General features: G+C 31.7%; 1 protein-coding gene across 4 annotated transcripts in view; it reads right to left on the bottom strand.

The window, feature by feature from the left end:
* LOC140439710 (F-box/WD repeat-containing protein 4-like) overlaps positions 1-21920 on the bottom strand; it is a 232617-nt gene that overhangs the window by 158058 nt on the left and 52639 nt on the right. For all 4 annotated transcript variants that reach the window (XM_072529804.1, XM_072529806.1, XM_072529805.1 and 1 more), the window contains one exon: positions 10164-10448. In XM_072529804.1, the coding sequence (XP_072385905.1) occupies positions 10164-10448 (285 nt within the window). The remainder of the gene's footprint in view (positions 1-10163; positions 10449-21920) is intronic.

Genomic DNA, 21920 nt, shown 5'->3' with positions numbered 1-21920 from the left:
CTGGAAATCAGAGCAGAACCAGACAACACAGGAGAAGAAAAGCAAACAGATAGGAAAACAAATTCTGGAAGGATCAATGCACAGGAAAAACGCAAAGAAATCGATATGACTGTAGAGGATAAACCGAAAGTACAAGAACAAGATCTAACAGAAAAGAAAAAGAGAAGGAAGAAAAAGAAGAAGAGTTCGAAAAGAAAGCAGGAAAATAAGATGGAGACCAGAGAAAAACAGGAAATAGAAGGTACAGAAGAATTGTTGGCAACCGACGATAAAACAGAATGGAAGCAGGAAGAAAAAGAAGGTATCATCAGAGAAATGAAAGGAATAGAAACATGGTGCTCGGAATACCAAAGGGAATTAGAGGATAAAAAGAAAACAGAAGAAAAAATGGCACTGATGGACGAGAATCCAGAATTTTGTGAAGAAGTATTATGGACAGTGAACACATGTGAACAAAAGGAGGATGAAAGAAAAATAAATTGTGGAGAAAACATGGGAAAGAAAATAGAGAAGATTTTAGGAAACCATGGAGATCTTGTTAATGAAGTAAACCGAGTGGCTAAAAATTATGAACTTTCTTTTAAGGGAAAATACTTGGAAAAATTTAAAACGAAAATGTATCCAATCCCGTATAAAGACAGGCAATATACGGGGTATTTTAACATTCACGACATTTATCAGTATCATAAGTAGATTTTAATAACATAGTGAAATAATTTGATCCTAGAAAACTTTTGTCATTTTTAAAATTTAACAAAGAGTTTTCGGCAGATCAAATGGCGGGGATTTGTTATGATATGTAAAATCGAGAAAAATATTGGTTTGTTTAAAAATATTTCAAAGTTCAAAAACATTAAAATAATTCAGATAAGTAGGATAATATCCAACAAACATTTCGGAGAAGGAAAGTTATTAAATTCTTGGATTACCTGTACTAAACAAAATGTAAGCTTTGCATAAATTATTTCTTTGTTATACTTGAGTGACCCGCATAATTTTAAGTGAAATCAAAAGACAATTGAAATACATTAATGCAGTGATTAAAGACAATAGAAGGGATTATAGAAAGAGGTTTTTGTTAGTTTTTAAGAATTATAGAAAAATATTATTTGTAAATAAGTTTTAGGAAATTTATAATTATAGGTAAAAATTTGTTTGTTATCGAAATGAAAAAATGGGGGAATTGTGACGAGTTTTGATTGGCGGAGATTGAAAAAGGTGGGATAAGTATGTAGGAAAAAGTTTAGCGAGATTGAGGAGAGAGAAGAGAGAATCAGTCGGTTTCCAAGTCTGTAAGACGAAGAGTGATTGTTCTCTGGCTGTTCCCGAGATGTAGCAAGCAGTAGTGTTGAATGTTAGTGAGTTTTTGTGGAGTTAGTGTATCTGACAGAAGCTGAAGCAGCAAAATATTGTAAGTCATATTTTCCTACTTATATTCCAAGAGTCACTGTTCAGGCCAACGAGAGATTCAGTTTATCGTAAAGAGAAGATATTCCAAGAGTCATTTTTCACTCGGGCCAACGAGAGATTCAGTTTATCGAGAGGAGAAAGGCTATCATAATTTGAATGATTGTTGTTTTTGAAGGAGATCATTAAGGACGATATACTTGCAACAATCTGTTGTAAGATTGCTGATTACATAGGGAGCGGTTGAGAGGAGATAATACAGTCTACAAGGAACAAGGATTTGGACCACTCATCATCAGAGAGAGATATTTTTGTTTTCTGCAGTTTTTTTTCTTTTATTGATAACACAATTTTTACACGTAATTTAGAAAGGATATAAATATTTTGATTAGGAGAGTTAGAATAGTTTGGGAATTTGAGTTTTCAATTAATATTGTTTGTACCATTAATTTTGATTGTTCACGTACGGAGAACAAATTTTTGAGAATCCTTATATGAGATTTGTTTATTGAAAACTTTTGAGTGTGAATTATTTCATTATTTTTATTTCAATATATAGTGTTAGATCATATATGTTTTTTATTATTCCGGTATTCTCTGGACCTTACCTTTCACATGTAATAGCATAGATATTGAAGCACGAATTTAACCCTGAGATAAAAGAATTAAAAATTGTGATAGAGTCATAATCATATCATTTAAATAATTTTAATTAATCAAAAAAATTAATTAGCTAATTATTGCTTGGCGCACCAAGACTTTAAATATCAAAATAATATATATATATATATATATATATATATATATATATATATATATATATATATATGTATATAACTCTACAATTCTAAGTTACGGTAAGATCAATAATGTTTTAATAGATAATATATGGTAGCTAATTATAATTTATTCTCTTTCAGCCCTGAAGAAGCCAAATTAATTCTCTTTGGCGAAAACGTTCGGCGAAACAATTGATACTCATTAGAGTCTTTCTTGCAGATTTCCCCAATATTTAAGAGTTTAATATATATATATATATATATATATATATATATATATATATATATATATATATATATATATATAGAAATGTAGCCATAAGCTCCCTTACTATTAAGAATCAGCAGATTCCGATATCCGACGTTATAAATAGGAAGAAATCAATATTTTGATTATTATTGTAATTATTATGTTTCAATAGTCAAGTTTAAATCATTAAATGTAGTAGTTTGTAGAATTTCTCAAAAATTGTAACTTTTTATTTCGAAATAAAGATTTTTTTTTGGGAATATCGACGTTGAAGAAACATTTCTGGCGCTGCGAACCACAGGATATTTCATACAGAAACATAGTCGTTTCCTGGTCTACATTAGTTTAATGAAATCCTGAAGAACCTGGTAAAAGAGAAAAATGTATTGGAAATCAAACACGATCATCCTTGCGTAAGTTTTTCCTTTCTTTACCATTGTTTATGAGCATTTATTATTTTAATTGAATTCTTAAACATTTACATTGAATTTATTATTTATTGTTTATTGAATTTATATTATTTATAACATTTTACTTCAACGAATTTTTATATATACTTGCATTTATATTTTTGCATATATTTTATGAGTACATTGAATGATATTTCCCAAAATAGTATCGAAAATTTAAGTTTACTATTCGACAATTTAAATTTAAAAATAAAAAGAAATCTACAAACCTCTAAATCTAAGCCTGCATCTAAATTACGTTCCAAAATGCCGATGACCAATAGCGATATTGCTAGCCTTTGCTCAACTCTGCCCGAATTCTCTTCTGGAGACAACCTCTCCACCTTCATCAAAGCAGTAGATAATTTAATAGTTTTCTTAGGCACCCAAGATTTAAATCCGTCCCAAGAATTTATCTTAAATTCCCATATCGTATCTCGAATTAAAGGAGAACCTAGAAATTTCTTAAACTATTCTAATAAAACCAATTGGACAGAAATTCGTCCAGCATTATTAACTAAATACGGAGACAGACGTTCCGAAGACATATTAGTAACACAACTATCCACCACCGTCCAAAAACATAGTGAATCCTACGACAATTATCATCAGAGAATAACTACAAATCTGAACGATTTACTCCAACACATCACCCTAAACGATAATCCCGCGACAGTCACTTTTAAAACTCCATACTTCAAAAACATTGCCCTCAAAACTTTCTGTACCGGAATCAACGAGCCTTATTGCGAATACTTATCGCATTTTGAATTAAATTCCCTAGAAGAAGCCCTTCAAAAGTGTATTGCCTACGATAACCACAAAAATCAACAACAATACATGAACTTCCTTAAGAGCCAACAAAACAAAAAGGCCCCACTCAAAAATAAACCCTATCAATCTTCGAATAATCAAAGATCCACAAACTTCCAACCCACACACTCAAACTTTCAACCCACATACTCAAACTTCCAACCCACGCATTCAAATTATGTGAGACCTTCAACTCACAACACAGAGCCCAATTTTAACTTCACTCCACAACAGAACTATAATTTCCCTCAGAGACAAAATTTCAGTTCTCACGAACAAAATCAATCCTTCCAACGAAACAATGTTCCGAAAAACAACCAACAAAGATTAAATAAATATAAAGCTCCTCGACCCCAACCAAATTTTGCTACTCCAATGAGCGGTGTTCAAACTACCACAACCAGAAACCATCAGCCCATGACAATTACAACTAATAGAAGCCACAATTTTCACATAGATTCAAATGATACCCAATATTTCGAAAATGATTTCGAAAATTACGAATCCGAACAAGAGCCCGATTTGCATGATGAAAATCATCAGGATTTTCAAGCCATCCCGTTAAACGATCATCCACCCCCTGTATAAACCTATATAATATCGAAAGTTCCCCTGGGTTACCCTGTTTCGTTACACCCAAAACACATCTACGCGTTTTAATCGATACCGGCGGTTCCCATTCAATTTTAAATCCGCGAGCTCTCAAACTATTTGATAAAAATCATATTTATCGAAAACCTTTTTCGCTAACGTCAATGAAAATTACTTCCAAGCACGACTTAAATATTAAGACGCCACTATTCCTAGAATATGGAATTCCACAAACATTCGACGTAAAAATTGCCGACTTTAGTCAATTCTTTGACCTCCTCCTTGGAACTTACGATCTGAAAAGATTCCACGCCACAATTAGCTACGCAACTCATACTTTAACCTTTGAGAATCCTCACGTTAGCATTCCATTTGAAACTTTATACCAAAAAATTCCAGTAAGCGTTCATAATGGCGAAGTCTTATTGCGCGAAAGACACTTTCAAGGTATCAAAATTCCCCATTCTATTCACGTTGCAAAAAACGGCTTTCTAGACACTTTCGACTTACCTATGCCTATGAAATTTAATAAGAGAATTGAAGTTGAGAACTTTTGTAATTATAATATAGCAAAAATTCCAACGACGCATTTTAACGAAAACAAAATCCGTACTTCGCACTTAAATAACGAAGAAAAATATAAAATTATAAGTCTTTGCAAAAAATTTAAAGACGTATTTTACGACGAAAATAAAAATTTAACTTTCACGTCAGCTGTTAGACACGAAATTAAAACTAAGGATGAAAATCCAATTTATGTAAAGGGATTTCGGCATCCCAAAGCAATGCAGGAAGAAATAAAAAAACAAATAAATAATTTATTAGATAATAAGATAATTCGACCGTCAATTTCACCGTACTCAGCTCCAGTTTGGATAGTACCAAAAAAAACTGAAGCCTCAGGTCAGAAAAAATTTAGATTAGTAATTGATTACAGGAAGCTTAATGATCATACTGAAAGTGATCGCTACCCACTTCCTCAGATAGACGAGATACTGGATAACTTAGGAAAAGCCAGTTATTTCACAACATTAGATTTAGCTCAAGGTTACCATCAGATTGAAGTTCATCCGGATTCTATTCGGAAAACAGCCTTTTCAGTTCCGCATGGTCACTTTGAATTTTTACGTATGCCCTTTGGTTTAAAGAATAGCCCAGCAACATTCGAAAGGTTAATGGACAATATTCTTAGGCCCTTTATTCATAAGTTTTGCTTCGTCTACATGGATGATGTCATTATTTTTTCCAAGTCACTGCAAGAACACTTAGTTCATATTGCGACTATTTTTGACACTTTCAGAAAAAATAATTTAAAAATTCAGTTAGACAAATCTGAGTTTCTCACGAAAGAAGTTTCTTTCTTAGGTCACGTAGTGACAACCGAAGGAATCAAACCTAACCCAGCAAAAATCGAAGCTATACAAAAATATCCTCTACCAAAAACAGTAAAAGAAATTAAATCATTTCTTGGTTTAATCGGTTACTACCGAAGATTCATACCCAACTTTGCAAAAATAACGTCCCCATTTTCGAGATGTACTCGAAAAGGAGCAACTATCGACCCCACAAATCCAAATTATTTAGAATGTTTTGCAAAATGCAAACAATTGTTAACTAATTCTCCAATCTTACAATATCCAGACTTCGAAAAGCCTTTTGTACTGACTACAGACGCCTCTAATATAGCTATAGGATCAGTATTATCTCAAAATAATCACCCTATTGCCTACTATTCTCGAACTCTAAATTCCGCAGAACGAAACTACTCCACTATTGAAAAAGAACTTTTAGCCATACTAGATTCTTGTAAACACTTCCGTATGTATTTATACAACCAAAAATTCACTGTAGAAACAGATCACAATCCTCTCGTATGGATCTACAAAATTAAAGACCCCACTTCTAGATTAGCCCGATGGAGACTTAAACTAGAAGAATATGATTTTGAAGTTAAATATAAAAAAGGCAAAGAGAATCAAGTTGCTGATGCTCTTAGCCGAGTCCAAATAAATGCCCTAAGCTCGAGTTCAGAATGTGCTGAACCCCCGAATTCAGAATGTGCTGAACCACCCGACAATTTCGACATAGACGATTTCCTTGCCGATTTTGACAACTTACAAAACAGTACTAACACACAACATACATCAGTTGAGAACCCTATCACTGGAATAGAGATTTCACCTGAACCAATTAATTTATCTTCAAACCAAATTATTTTTAAACCAGAGTCAAATAATTTTGAAATTAAATACAAAAGAATTTTTAACAAACACCGTTACACTGTCACTTTGACAAATAATTGGAAAACAGAAATAGCAAATACCTTCCAAAATATCCTTAGACCAAATCAAAAATTTGCAATAACAATCCCTCACGAATTTAGACCTTTTATCTGTAACTATTTTAAAGAAAAAATAAATTCCACAGTCAAAGCAATATTTTGCAATATACTACTTCAGGACATAGAAGAAGAAAACCAACAAATAGAATGCATAAAGAAATATCACGTAGAAAATCACAACGGAATAATTGAAACCTACAAACATTTAAAACAAAAATTTTATTGGCCCTCAATGCAGACAACTATTTCTAATTTTATCAATAAATGCGAAATTTGCCTAAAAAATAAATACGAACGACGCCCTTATAAACTTCCCCAATTAGGACCGTTGTTAGGTCAAAAACCTTTTGATATATTACATATCGATCTATTCCACTGCAATAAAAACCTGTATCTCACAATAATAGATTCTTTTTCCAAATACGGTCAATGCTATAAGCTCACCGACAAAACTTCCATTTCGATACTAAATAAATTAAGACACTACTTTTCGCACCACAATTACCCAAAAAAGATTGTATGCGACAGCGGCACCGAATTTAATTCCGCAGTCATTAAAGAATTCCTAAATATCCACAAAATCGAAATACATTTTACAACAGTAAACAATTCTTCCTCAAACTCTCCTGTAGAGCGCTTTCATTCAACTCTTATTGAAAAACTTAGGACCTTACAAGCCCAAAATCCAAATGATTCGTTAGATGACATTCTAACACACGCCATTCTTATTTACAACCAATCAATCCACAGTTCCACAGATTATTCCCCGTTCTCAATTCTGTACGGACCCTATGCAGAAGAAATACATTTCGACTTTGATCTTCCGATATACGAAACATATAATCAAAGACATAAAGAAGAACTCCAACCCTTTATTGCAGAACTATATAATAAACAAAAACAAAAAAGACAACAACTTTTAGATAGACAAAACGAAAATGCCGAAGATATTCCGGAAATAGACCTTACAAAATCCCTATATGTTTCTAAGAAAAAACATAAGTCCAAATTACAAGCCCCTTTCTCCACTATTCATCCAGAAACGCAAGACAAAACAAAAATAATCGGTAAAACAGATAAACAAAATTTAACAAGCACTCACCTTAAATATGTAAAACGAATATGAAAACATGTAGATAAACCTACTCAAGACCCAAATTTTCACAGGACAATCCTCGCCCTGGTCCATCCACTCAATATTCAGGAGATTCCGAATAATGGTTACTATGCTGAAGAGATAGGCAAATCAAGAGAAATCTCCCACTATCACAGACATTTTCTTCACATTCCACTAGACAAATTATCCGACAGTATTGACGCTAGTTCGACAAGCTATTTCAAAGATCACTTCAAAAATGCACCTCTCTCGCTACTGTACTCCCAATACACCCACATACAAGAACAAACAAAAGACGATCTACACAAGATTACGCGAAAACAGAAACGCGGACTTTTTAATTTTCTAGGTACAGCCATCAAATACGTGACTGGAAATCCAGACGACTCTGACTTAGACTTGTTAAAATCACACATAATCTCTTTAGAAAATAAACAAAACGAAATCATAAAAAAATTTAATAACCAAATATCTTATGGAAACTCTTTTAACACGAGATTCGATAAACTTTTAGAAAAACTAAATTCTGATAATTCAATTCTCATATCTGCACTCAACAAATTATCAGCTGATTTTGACAGCTATATCATTCTACACAACGAGATAATAAATCTCCAAAATATAAACGAATTTCTAATGAAACTTATAAGAACCATTACTTTATCTGAACTTAACATCTCTAATATAGAATTATTCACTTTAAAGGAAATAATAGACCTTAAAGAGAACCTTCTCAAAATTTATCCCAGAAATTCAATTCCCAATAGTAATGAACACCCTTATGAACTTATAGAGTCAACAAAAACTTTAGTTTGTGTAACTTCAAATACAATGCTCATAATAATTAAAATCCCTATACTCCATGAAATTCCTTATACTACCTATAAAATCTATCCCATTCCAAACAAAGATCATGTTATGATTCTGCCACCTGCAAGCTACTATACAAATAATAAATGGTTCAACACTTGTATAGGACAAGGCGATAACATAGTTTGTTCCAACTATGTACAATCCAAATGTAACATACCCAATGTAGATAATTGCACAAAAACATTAATCACAGAGAACTTTTTCCAAGAAACCAGCAAAGTCATATTGCTAGGAATAGTTCACCCAATGAGAATCCAGCAGATAGAAATTAATTCAACCAGCCTCTTGACGACAGATGTACCAATAATGATTGAAGGTATCCAATTTAATAAAAAGACGTCTCAAGATATTTCCATTCCAAAAATTGTTCCAATAAAATTAATACCAAACCATGAGATGAAAATTGAAAAATTAACAATCCCAGAGACACATGGCCAAATTCAACCAATAGATACCATAGAAGTACTACCCCGATTATCCATAGGACTGAGCACCACTTCTGTTATAATATTTTTAACTATTTTAGCTTTCCTAATAATCTTCCTAATTAGGAAAAGAAAACTAATTTCCAAAATCCTATTTGGAGAAAAATTGCATCCTGCCCAGATCCAGATACTAGACGAGCTGATAGCCGAAGTAACCAAAACTTCGAGGACGAAGTCCCAACCAATGGAGGGAGGAGAAATGTAGCCATAAGCTCCCTTACTATTAAGAATCAGCAGATTCCGATATCCGACGTTATAAATAGGAAGAAATCAATATTTTGATTATTATTGTAATTATTATGTTTCAATAGTCAAGTTTAAATCATTAAATGTAGTAGTTTGTAGAATTTCTCAAAAATTGTAACTTTTTATTTCGAAATAAAGATTTTTTTTTGGGAATATCGACGTTGAAGAAACATTTCTATATATATATATATATATATATATATATATATATATATATATATATACGAGTATATATCGTCGTCAATACAAGAAAAACAGACACAAAACGTTTAGTTCGGTAACTCTCATTAAGGTTAAGTACCAGAATTACCAATATCGAATGTTACTGATTGATTTATGTCAGAAGATAATTAGTTCCATGGTGTTGATATAAATATACAACTAACCATAAATTATACAACTAAATATATATATATATATATATATATATATATATATATATATATATATATATATATATATATATATATTATTGTATCTTGTATGCTATTTGACTGTAGTTTTTACATTTTGCAACCTCTTTTTTGTGGAGATACGGTTTTATACGGTTTACGAATTTGAGGGTTTGCTGGATCATCATATAAGTTCGATAAAGATGGTACAACATTATTTGTTGTTATTTTGGAGCAGTACTGAATAATTCTCGCCATTAAAATTGTCATCAATGAAAAAGGGAGCTAAAATATGATCTCCAACAATTCCTCTCCAAATATTAACCTGTTCAGGCTACAGCGATGTTCATTTGTTATGCAGTAAGGATTTTTGTCTAGTTTATTAGTTTTTGTAAGACAAATTATTATATATTTTCTTACCTCAACCCTGTTACTATCAAATTATTCCTAATGTGAAAATTAACAACATCTGACTTATTCGAAGGTGATAAAACATATTCTGGATTAGCTGCGCGTAGATTTCGATAACATCTCTTGTAACAAAAAATAACTCCTCCACGACTAATCCACAAATATTTATTAGATAACTGGAGATAAGGAAGAAATTTTCGTTTGGAAAATAACAATGGCGATTCAGTATATTTAGCTTCTATCCAATTAAGAGAAATCCGTACTTTTTCAAAACTACTTAGTTTTCTGTTACATCTGAAACAAGCAGTAAAAACATTTAGTTAAATTGTGATACAATATTAATGCATAATTAAATTTAAAATTTAAAATTATGTTGAAATGTATACACAAACATACATATATATATATATATATATATATATATATATATATATATATATATATATATATAGAAGTAAACATTAAATATTAAGTTTGCAGCAATAAAAAATGAAACGTGTACTCTTGTAAATTGTTATTCCAAGCTTTCGGACATTGCTTATGTCCTTCATGAGGGAGAAACTTAATGAGGGTGTATTATCAATGATGTTATGTAATGTTGATAAAATTTATCACCGTCTGTCATCTTTGTTCAATATAAAAAACCTATTTCTATGTTTAAAATTCAAAAATTACTGACCTAAGCCTCAGTTGCATTAATAGCGTCTTTTTTGTAAGATACTTTTAAATGGGACCATGGAGAAATTAATATATTATTTAAATTCACTAGTATAAATCATTAGGTCCCTGGATTTGTTTGATTCTTTGTGGCACCGTTTCAAAATCTCCACTAAATTGTGAAAATCTTCTTAAAATAACTCTCGGTGAAAGAATAACTCTTTCTACCCAGATGGGAATAAAGAGTTATTCCAGATGGATAACGTCACTAGTATCATATATATGCCAAAAAATCTTAATTTAAAAATAAAATCGATTTTTTTTGAGATTTATCTCCATACATGTAAACATATACATAAAAAAAATTTAAAATAACAATCATTATATTTGTCCCTTTCATCTCTACGCCCATAACTACTATATGTACTAAATATTCAATGATAAATAAAATAGTTTGAAAAATTAAATATTGTATAAAATTATCGAAACAATATTAAAAAATATATTATGATTTTTCCATTCTTTGATTTTTAAAACCAAAGTGACAAAAATCAGAACATAATAATTAAAAAAATATATTCCCTCATTGGGACCGAACTCGCGACTTTTGGTTCTAAATACCGCGCTTCAACTAATTCAACCAGTAACCTTAAATAATAAGGTGGCTAATCAATGTGATTATTTGACAAGAACATTATTAAGATGTCAGTTTTTTGGTTGTATTTTGTGTTTGTGTTTATTTATTTATTGTATTCCAAAAATGGAAAGGTTATTACGAATCATAGAAGTTCCAGGAAGAATATTTATTTGTAAAAGACTTTGGCCAAATATATATATATATATATATATATATATATATATATATATATATATATATCTACCGAATTAATATAAAATAATAATATTAATAAATATTAAATATATTATTTTCAAAAGGAACAGTTTTATTCTCGAGAGAGAAAATATATCTTCTGTCTCTCTCTTACCTATATCTTACATATGTAATGATTTTGCCGATTCACTCCCGTACAAATTTCCAACGTCCAACGCGCGTATAAAAGTAACTTCAAAAATTTTACGGAACAATGGACTTTGAAAACAAAAAAAGGATGGGATTGTCTGAAAATTAAATTTAATTTGTTAGCGTTTGTAAATGTAGATAGGAAATACTAACAGTAATTTACATAATTTGTTTAGAAATAAGAAAGAGAAATTGTTTTCTAAGATCACCGACAACAATAGAGTTTCACTTTGGGTGATAGCAAAGAAAACAATTCTAGAAACAACAATTATGGAGACCGAAAGTCAGGAGAAATCAGGAATAGAAAAAAATTTACAACTTATAGCAATGAAACAAAGTCAACAAGAAACAAAACAAACCATGAAAGAAAATTAATAAGAGACAAAACAAGCAATGGAAGAAATTTTTTGTTTTTAACTTTTAAGCATTCGGGATACTAGACTAAACTCCTTTTACCTATGAAGGCCGATATGTAATTAAGATATGATCAGTGGTCCTCAAACAGTGGGACGTTAATATTTAATTCCGATCGCTTGAAACGTAAAAATATTTAATTTCCTGTATTTTATGTTCAGTAATAATATTGGATTTTACAATATGTATAATATTGTAATATTATATACACAATATGTATATACAGGGCGGTTAAAAGAAGTGGGACGGAATATTTCGAATAATCGAAATTATTTGTCGACATCAAATGTTCATCAAGGTCTCTATAAGTCTCTATTTTGCGTAGAGTGAAAATTATACGAATGGTTTTGCATGCAGTTAAATTGCAAAATACTTGCCAAGTTGCTGGTATGTCCAAATTTGAATAAAATACATCCAAGACTTTACTTTCTGCAGACACTGTATTAAACATAACCTTGAAACAAATTGGGACGAAATCACTTCCGAGTTTTCAGCAAAACAAAAGGTTTAAACATGTGTAGTCCAGTAATTAATACCAAAGCTATTGAGAGTATGCAGTCCAGTAATTAGACCGAAGGTACTTTATCGTTTAACTTAAACACACCACAAAGTCCGAATTCAATTCCCGAAACACTTTTTTGTTTCTTCTTTTTAGCAAACGATTTGTCCTATTCACTGTCTGATATTTCACTAGCAGAGTTGTCACTATCTGAATTGTCTATCCGAATAATTAGAGGCCGGACCTCATCTATAACTCGTTCGGTTTGAAAAGACTGAACGATTATGTCTTCCGTATGTCTAATACAATTTTGCCATTGTTCTGCCTTTATTTGTTCTAGCAATTCTTTGCATAAACCAAGAACGCTATCGTCATCTTTTGATTTGGATGCATGTTTATCATAAAAATTTTTGGCTATATCCCAAACTAACTCAATTGCATTATAGTGGTAATGGTAGGGCGGAAGTCGAAGAACTTCATGGCCATATTTAAGAGCCATTTGGTCAGTAACAAATTTTTTTTGAATTTTGTGCTCTCCACACCTTCGAAGTAAATCGACTTTTAAAAATATGTCACTGTGATAAATTTTCTTTTCTGTCAACCACAACTTTATTTCTTCTTTTGTCCAGCTGCTTGAAGGAAATCTCTCTTATACTCTTGAGTGGTAGGATGCATTATCCAACACTATTATGGATGGTCGCTCCAATTTTTTTAACAAATTTTCTTCAAACCATTCTTCAAAAACATTTGCATCCATATTTCCATGGTAATCACCTGTATTCTTTGTGGACGAAAAAATTAAACTAGCGTCAGAAATAAAACCCTCATCATTTCCAGCATGAAGTATAATGTAGCGTTTACCATTACCGGAACGACTAGAAGAATAACATTTCGTGGTGCCATCTTGCCAAGATGATTTTGACATGTTTCCTTTAGCGAAAATCCAAGTTTCGTCTAAAAATACAACTTGCCTCGGACTATCAGACATTTTATTGTTCATGAATTTTCTTAAAAAATGCCATCGTTTTGAAACAACATTAGAGAGTTCACACAATACTTGTCTATTATTTGTCTTTTTATATCGAAAACCTAAATGTTTCAACACTCTCCACATACTTGTTAAACTAATATCACACAGTTCCTTATCTTTTATTTTTTGCAACACAGCACTAACTGTTACATGTTCTCTGGCTTTATACATATTATATATAATATTTTTAATTGCAAGTATAATTGACTGGTGCAAATCTAAAGTTTTTGGATGTTGACGATTTCTCTTGCTTACTTTATTTATTTCATCCTCACTCATGTTATTAATTCTTCGGAATGTCCTCTCTGAGATACCGCAAGCATCGCATGTGCCTTTCTGAACTGCCATAACAGATGTCAATGGACCCATATTATTTTTTTGCAAATTGAAATAACTTTTGACTTTTAGAACTAAACGCCGTTCTTGTGGAGATAACACTCTACGTTTCGACTATATTTTATTTTCTTCCGAATTACTCATTTTGCTTTAAAGTACCGCTTCACTATACTACTATAAAAAATAGGTACTTATATACAACTACTACACCCTAAAAAGGACGAGGGTTGTACAACAGACGAAACAATCGAACACAAATTATTTAACAGCCAATGCTAAACAAGCATAAACACTGTATTGATTGTGATTACAAAACCGTCCGTATGTTTTAAATAAGTTTTTTGCTGGTTATGTATTTTGTTAAATTATTAAAACACAAAAATACAACCCACGACCATCAATTAATTTTTAACGATAAACGGAAGAGAAATATGATGACGTTTGAATTTGATCTACTTTGTCGATGACAGTGTCGTTAAGAGAAAGATATTTTAAACAGCATGAATCATTTTTTAATGATTGTGTGGATTTAAGAAATACATTACTAAACAAATTTTTTAGGTGTGTATAAAATCTTAACTGTCTTTTTTCCTGAGATTACAATTATTATGACACATGGTATTTACTCCTTATTTTTCAAATAATATGTTCTTGTAAATTCATAACTTTAATTATTGGGTAAACCTACATTATACAATACGTCAGAAGAAATTAAAAAAAATTAACATTGCAATAAAATTATAAACCAATAAACGATAACTTGTTGGGCAGTGCTGATTGAAACAACAGAGCAGTAAAATGTTATTCATAAAGGTGATGTAAAATGGAAAAGACAGTCAAGATTTGATTTCACGTACAAAGTGTCTATGTATCTGTTTATACGTATTTCGCCCTAATAGGGCTTATCAGAACAGCTATTCATAGGCGTTCTCAACCTGAAAAATAAATCTTTTCTGTCTTTAAGAAGCAACACTAAAATGGCTTCGATATGGACGCAATAGCGACATCTGATAATAAATCCGTAAAATAGTTTCAAAACACAATTCAGATTTCTGCCTTAATCTGAGCCTTCTAAAAATTGCAAGGCAAAACAGACGTTGATAAAGATGTTAATAGAGACATGGGGAATCTAAAATTTGCATTTACATGTAATGTAAAATATATCGCCGCTTATCTGGTCCGCTAGTAATAAAGTTACCAGCATTTAATGGCAAAGCATTTCTTAGGTGAAAAATCCTTTATTAGATATTTAGGTATTCTAGTACTAAAAGAACCTCTAATTTAAATTCGGTAAGATGCACCCTTTTCGAGAAAAATCGATTTGAAAATGTTTCGTTTTTTTGTCATGAAAGTTAAATTAATATTTTTTGCACTAATTGGCTTTGAACTGTCAACAGAAGTATAACCTACGTTTTTTATTGTCAAATTGTTGTCAATTCGTGAAGTTTCCCTTTTAATTTTTACTTTGTGGCATTCAAACACAACAATTTCAATACAACAGAAATGGTTTTTACTAATGAGGAATGAAACAGGGCGACATAATGATGTAACAGCAGCACATGAAGATACTGTGGACAACTTAGAAATTAGCGTTCGTAGACTATCTGCCATGTATTCCACAATTTCAAAATCTTCCACAGAAAATATCTTATACAACGAAAATTTATATCCTTTTTCACACTTTATATCCAAGAGTTTTTCAGACATATTTTGTTTTGCGACGAAGCTACATTCACAAAAAATGAAATTTTTAATGCACATGCACATTATTATTCGTACGTTGATGACAATCCCCACGTCGTTCAAGAATGGAAGCATTAGCACAGGTTTAGCATAAACATCTGGATAGGAGTAATTGACCATTATCTATTGACCGTTATAGTTAGATCCGTAGAATTGCCTGCTCGTTTCAATGGTGCTGATTAGTTTAATTTCCTACAAAATGTTTTACCTGATTTGTTAAATGATAGTGCTTTTAAATATTCGGCAAAACTAATGGTTTCTACATAACGGATGTTCGGCCAACTTTAGCAGAAATGTAAGAGACTTTCTTGATAATATCTACGAAGACCACTGTATTAGACAAGGGGGCCCAGTTGCTTCGCCAGCAAGGTCGTCCGAATTGAATCGTTGCGATTATTGTATTTCAGGATATATAAAAGCACTTGTTCATTCCGTTCCGATACAAAATCGTGCACAACTCTGGCTAAGGATACAAGATGCTTGTAATGAATTTAGTTTTTATTTAACTTCTTCATATTCTCTTTCTGTTGGTTCTTCCCATGGTCTAAGTGGCATTCTTGCCTTCATGACATACATCGGAGATTCTTTGGTGATTGTGTCTGGAATAGAGTTTATGTATTCTTCTACTTCTTACACCTTTCTATCTCATCCTGTATGTTGTCCGTTAGATGCAATTCGTAAAAACTTTGTTACTTCCTGTATATATCTTTCGGATAGATTGCTCTGAGGATATCTGATGCTTGTAAATACAGTGTATATTCCCTTTTGTTGTAGCTCACCTGTAAATCCATCGTTTCTAAAATACGTAGCATTATCTAGCAGTATTTTCCTCGGTGTCCCAACTTCTTCTATAAAATTGTCTGTTTTCCGTAATATTTCATTTCCTTTTGTTGTTCGACAATGGTATAATTTTACAAATTTTGAAAAAACATCCACCATCCACCACCAGATGTTATATTTTTAGTTATGTTTTCATTTTTAGAATTCTTCGATTTATATTTTTGGCAGACCTCACATCTTTTTACGATGTCCTTTGCCAACTTATGGTCGCCTTTGCAAATATAATTTTCTACTTCCCACGAGAAATATTTTTCTACTTCCAACGTGTCCGTTGTTTCGGTGTATATCAATTAATATTTTGTTAGCCAGTTCGTCCGTAATCATATATAAAGTTCATTCGTTTACCAAATTCCCATTCCCATCAGTAAACATGAGCACGTGTTGATATTCGCCGTCTCATTCGTCAAGAGGCTATTAAATATAATTTATTACCTTAGGCGAGACAGATTCTCATGTTACAGATCCCAACTTGCCAGCATTTTAAATTCAAATTGTATCGTGTTGATTTTTAAGTTAATATATTGTGTTATATTTATGTTATAATTATTGTTAAGTTATTTACTGGTCGTGTTATTTTTTAGAGTTTAGTTTAATTGTGATATAATGATTAAATTTCAAGAAATTCTTACACTAACAGTTTCAAAAGTAAATATTTTTAAGAATCATATGATACATAGGTCGTACATCAGTACGACCCTGTTCGGCTTACACGTGGTTCTATTGACGATTGGGAATTTGTAAAATGAACAGGGTTTAGTTCTCTTGCCTCTGTTCTTTTTATATAAATTCCAATTTCTTGCGTTGCTTTGTTTTTTTTCATGTCCTGCCAGATTCTCTTGGTCTCTCATGATCTCCTCTAAAGAATAGATTCCGTCGTCGCCTCTTAGAATGTTTATTTCAACCTGAAATTCAATTTTTTTCTTCTTTTTTTAAATACTCATCCCTGGTGAGAGAGCATCGGCGATGATTTTATCTTTTCCTTTGATATATTTCAAATCAAAATCATACTCTTGTAGTAATAAAATGCCACGGTGTATTCTGTTATTTACTACTCTATTGTTCATGATGTTAACGATGATAGTAACGTAGTCTATTCACGCAGAAAAGAATACTGGCAAATTCTATCTCGGTTGCGCTATATCGTCTTTCGTATGTTTTTGTTACGCTGTACACAAAGCATATTGTAACTTCCATTTCTTCTTGTATTTGGGATAAAACCCCTGCAAACTTATCCATCGAAGCTTCTGTTCGTAAAATAAATGGTGCTGTGTATATCGGATGGTATATCTTACCTCCACGTGCAAATTCAATCTTGAGATTTTGAAATGCCTCTTCCTGCTCTTTGCCCCATTTCCATCTCACATTTTTAATGGCAGTTCCTTTTGGCTGATATCTGGGATGAGCTTCTTAAAATAGTTTATCATTCCCAAAAATCCTTTCAGTGTCTTTAAATTTGTTAGACGTACGTATTCTTCTATGATCTTGACTCTCTCTTCGTCTAGACTTATGCCTTGCCTGTCTAGTTTACACCCCAAGTAAATCACCGCCTTTTGAAAGAACTTTCATTTTCCTATGTTTAATTTTAAACCTGCTTTATCCAATTCTTCTAGAACTATCTTTATGTGATTCATATGGCTGGCAATATCATGGGAATAAATCAACAAATCATCGATATAATGTAAAACAAAATCACCGTGTTTATTTAAAATCGAGCATGCACTTTGTAAACCAAATGGTACTACTCTAAACCTATATACTACTCCGTCGACAGAAAAAGCCGTTTAATCTCTACATTCATTGGCTAAAGGAATTAACCAGAAACTATGTTTTAAGTCCAATTTAGTAAAAAAACTAGATCCTGTGATTCTACCAAAAATTGAGTCGATATTCAACGGAGCCTCGTATTGCGGCACTGTACATAAATTTAAATTGCGCGCGTCTAAACAAATTCTTATATCCGAATTACTTTTTTAACAATGACTACTGGATTTATGTATTGTAAATCATATTTTTCAATTATTTTATCCCTTAACATGCTATGTATTTCTTGACCTACATCTTTTCTATATTTAAACGGAATAGGATATGTCTTCGAGTGGAAATTAGATAAGTGTTTCATTTTAATCGTGTGTTCGTATTTATTCGCTACTCAATTTTCTGTCTTGATTAATCCCGTATGTTCTGCCAATATTTTTTTTAAGTCATACGTCATTTCTTCTCCACAAACTATTGATGTCTCTTCTTCCTTTTCGCAATTCCTTAATTTTATACACATATTGAACTTAACTTCTTTCTCTTCCTCCTCCGATTCTTCTTCTTCAAAAACTACAGTTTCTTCCTCCTCCAATATTTCAACGTCTTTTTCCGTCATTTTTGTACCCACCTTTTTCGGCGCAGTAATGACATTTAAAATTACCTCCTCTAGTATTTCCAATTCTTCTTCTTTTTCTACAATTGTATCCACCTGTATCAGCGTTACACTTCTTTTCTTTCTATTTCTTCTCCTCCTCTTCTTCCTCTCTTTTCTTTCATCGGTGTCCATCGTTTGCGATGCCACATTTCTCATTCCATTAGATTCAATATGCGTTGTCAAAACATCTACTTTCGGCACTGCACTGACTTTCTGTGCCTCTTCTTCTTCCTTTAAACCTTCTTCCATTATGTCCTCTCCAAATTTTATATATTTGTTGCAAAATTAATTTTCGTTCCATACTTATCCAATTCATTAACTCCAATGACAATATCATATTTCATGTCCTCAATTACAAAACAATTTATCAAATATTCTTTATTTTTAAATCTCAATGGCAAAACAATAGCCTCATTCGTAGTCGAAATCTTTTTTGAATTAGCACTCACTAATCTTATTCTAGAGATATTATACTTTTGAGAATTTAGTCCTAAATCATTTATCAATTGTTTACTAAATAATGATACCTCTGAACCAGTCTCCAAAAGTATATTAACCTTTTTATTTTTAATATATCCATGTACCATAACCAAATTATTTCGCACGTGTCCAGTGTTAAGCCCGCTAAAGTGATAAATTCCCTAGGGTGAGTATATATTCCTGAATTCAATTTTATCCCTGTGTTCAGTGAGTGCCCTCCCGAAAACACGGCCCTGCTCAAGTGTTTTCTACTTCCACATTTTCTTCTGTGATTAAACGTAGGATGTTTATTTCTCTGTTTTGTGTTCTTCCTTGTCCATTGTTATTATTATATTGGTTTCCTCTATTAAAATTTTCCCGTCCTGGATTTGGCTGATAAGTTGACTGTTATAATTTCTCCCAATTTTTTGAAATCTATTTTGCTGATATCCATTTCTATTCTGCTCATTTCTATTTTGATGAAAATTGTTTGGATACCTTTGTCCTCCATTATCCCTATATCCACTGTATCGGTAAGGATTATCATTACAAGCCGGTCTGTAATTGAGTGAGCGGTTTGTTTGATTATTCCCATTGTTTTCGTTTGCCAACCTGTCCTTCTTTCTTTTCTTCGGGCCTCTCTTACAGCTAAGAACTGGCATAAACTGTCCATGTCTCTGTTCTTGTAAGGTGACATAGTCTTGCATTGTATTGTCAAAATGTCTTGCTATCAATTCAACTAGCTGTTCTTCCGAATAATTATAATTTAAATATTCCTCAATGGCGTATACTTATAATGCATATCTTTCATCGGATATTCCTAGTTTCTCATCATATTTCCCATTTTGTAGTTCACTATTCACGACTATCTGTTTGCCTTTTCCCCAACAATATCTAAAAATTTCCTTTCAAAATCTTCTCAATCTTGTAACTCATTTTGCTTACTCTCGAACCATAACGCTGCTCCTTCCTTAAAATGACTCCTTATCCTTCGCCTTTTCAAAATCTGCATATCCTTTTTTTATTTTCGGCATCCTAATAAACGGAACTGGATGCTGTTTCTTTATATCTCCGCCAAATTGGACCTTATTTTTTACTACACTGTGTATAATTACTTGTCTTTTTTCTCCAGTATTACTTATCTATTTTTTCCAATCTATCCTCTATTACCTCGTCTCTATCTTCTTCATGTTTCTCCAAATTCTGTAGTTTCTTGGTATGTTCTTCTAAATTTTGGCTAATTTTCTTTGTTTTCTGCTCTACTTCATATTTCACCTGCTATAAATACATTTGTACCTCTTCTTTATGCTTCATTTGTTTAAAACCTAGATCTTGTCGTTTACTGTTTTCGTCTATACGCTTTTCTATCCTTTCTGCTTGTTTTTGACTATTATCTTTTTTTTAATTTCTTCTGTCTGTCTTCTACTGTTCTCTTCTTGTATTTGTAGCATTTGTAATATCCTATCCATTCTTGAAATTTCTGTGCTACTCTCCTTGATAGTTGTTTTTGTAATACTATTTTCTTCGTCTACATTTTCTTTTTCTTACTCGCTATAACGTTTTTTATCTCCTTTTGCTTTTTGCTGTATCTTGTCTCTATTTTTTTTTTTGAACTGAAAATGTGAAAGTAAAAACGAATTGAAATATTATCCTTGAATATTCCCCACGAGTGTTGATCAAATTAAAATATCTGGTTATGTAAAAAAGATATTGAAATCGAAAAAGGTTTGAATAATAAAAATTAAAAATAAATGTCGAAATTTGGCAGAGAAAAAAAATTTGAAAAATCCTGCAAGAAAAAATATATTTTCCAGTACACTTTGTCTGAGTATTGGTGTTTCTGCTTTGCCTCACACGTTGGGCGACAATTGTTTTGTTTCTACTTCTCTTTTTATGTATTTGTTTATAAAAAATTATACTTATATTTATTTTGAATTAATAATTAATGAAACAAATTTTTTTTGGGCTAGCTTAAATTGGTAAATATCACAAACCTGCCTTTTCCTTTTTTAGTACACTGCACTCCAAACTGGACTTCTCCTTTCGATCGAACAAAACACGCTAAAACCTCGCTAACCCTTTCAATACCTCTTTTTTTTTTTCAGCGAACGAAAAAATATTTTTTGGTTAAAATGTACTTAAAACAGTTCATATAACACTTTTTGGACATTAATAAAAATATAGCATGTATACATAAAAAAATTTATTATGGGTTCATTTGTACCCAAAAGTACTTAACAAATCTAAAAAACTAGCGCATATGAAACATAAAAAAGCAATTTCTTTCCTTTTGAAGGCACAAATGGACATTGCACTTCTGACATTTCCATCTTGATTTTCCTATACAACCAGGGTTT

Source organism: Diabrotica undecimpunctata, chromosome 4 (genome assembly GCF_040954645.1).
Source record: "Diabrotica undecimpunctata isolate CICGRU chromosome 4, icDiaUnde3, whole genome shotgun sequence".
Taxonomy (NCBI): domain Eukaryota; kingdom Metazoa; phylum Arthropoda; class Insecta; order Coleoptera; family Chrysomelidae; genus Diabrotica; species Diabrotica undecimpunctata.
This window is presented reverse-complemented; position numbering and strand designations above follow the sequence as displayed.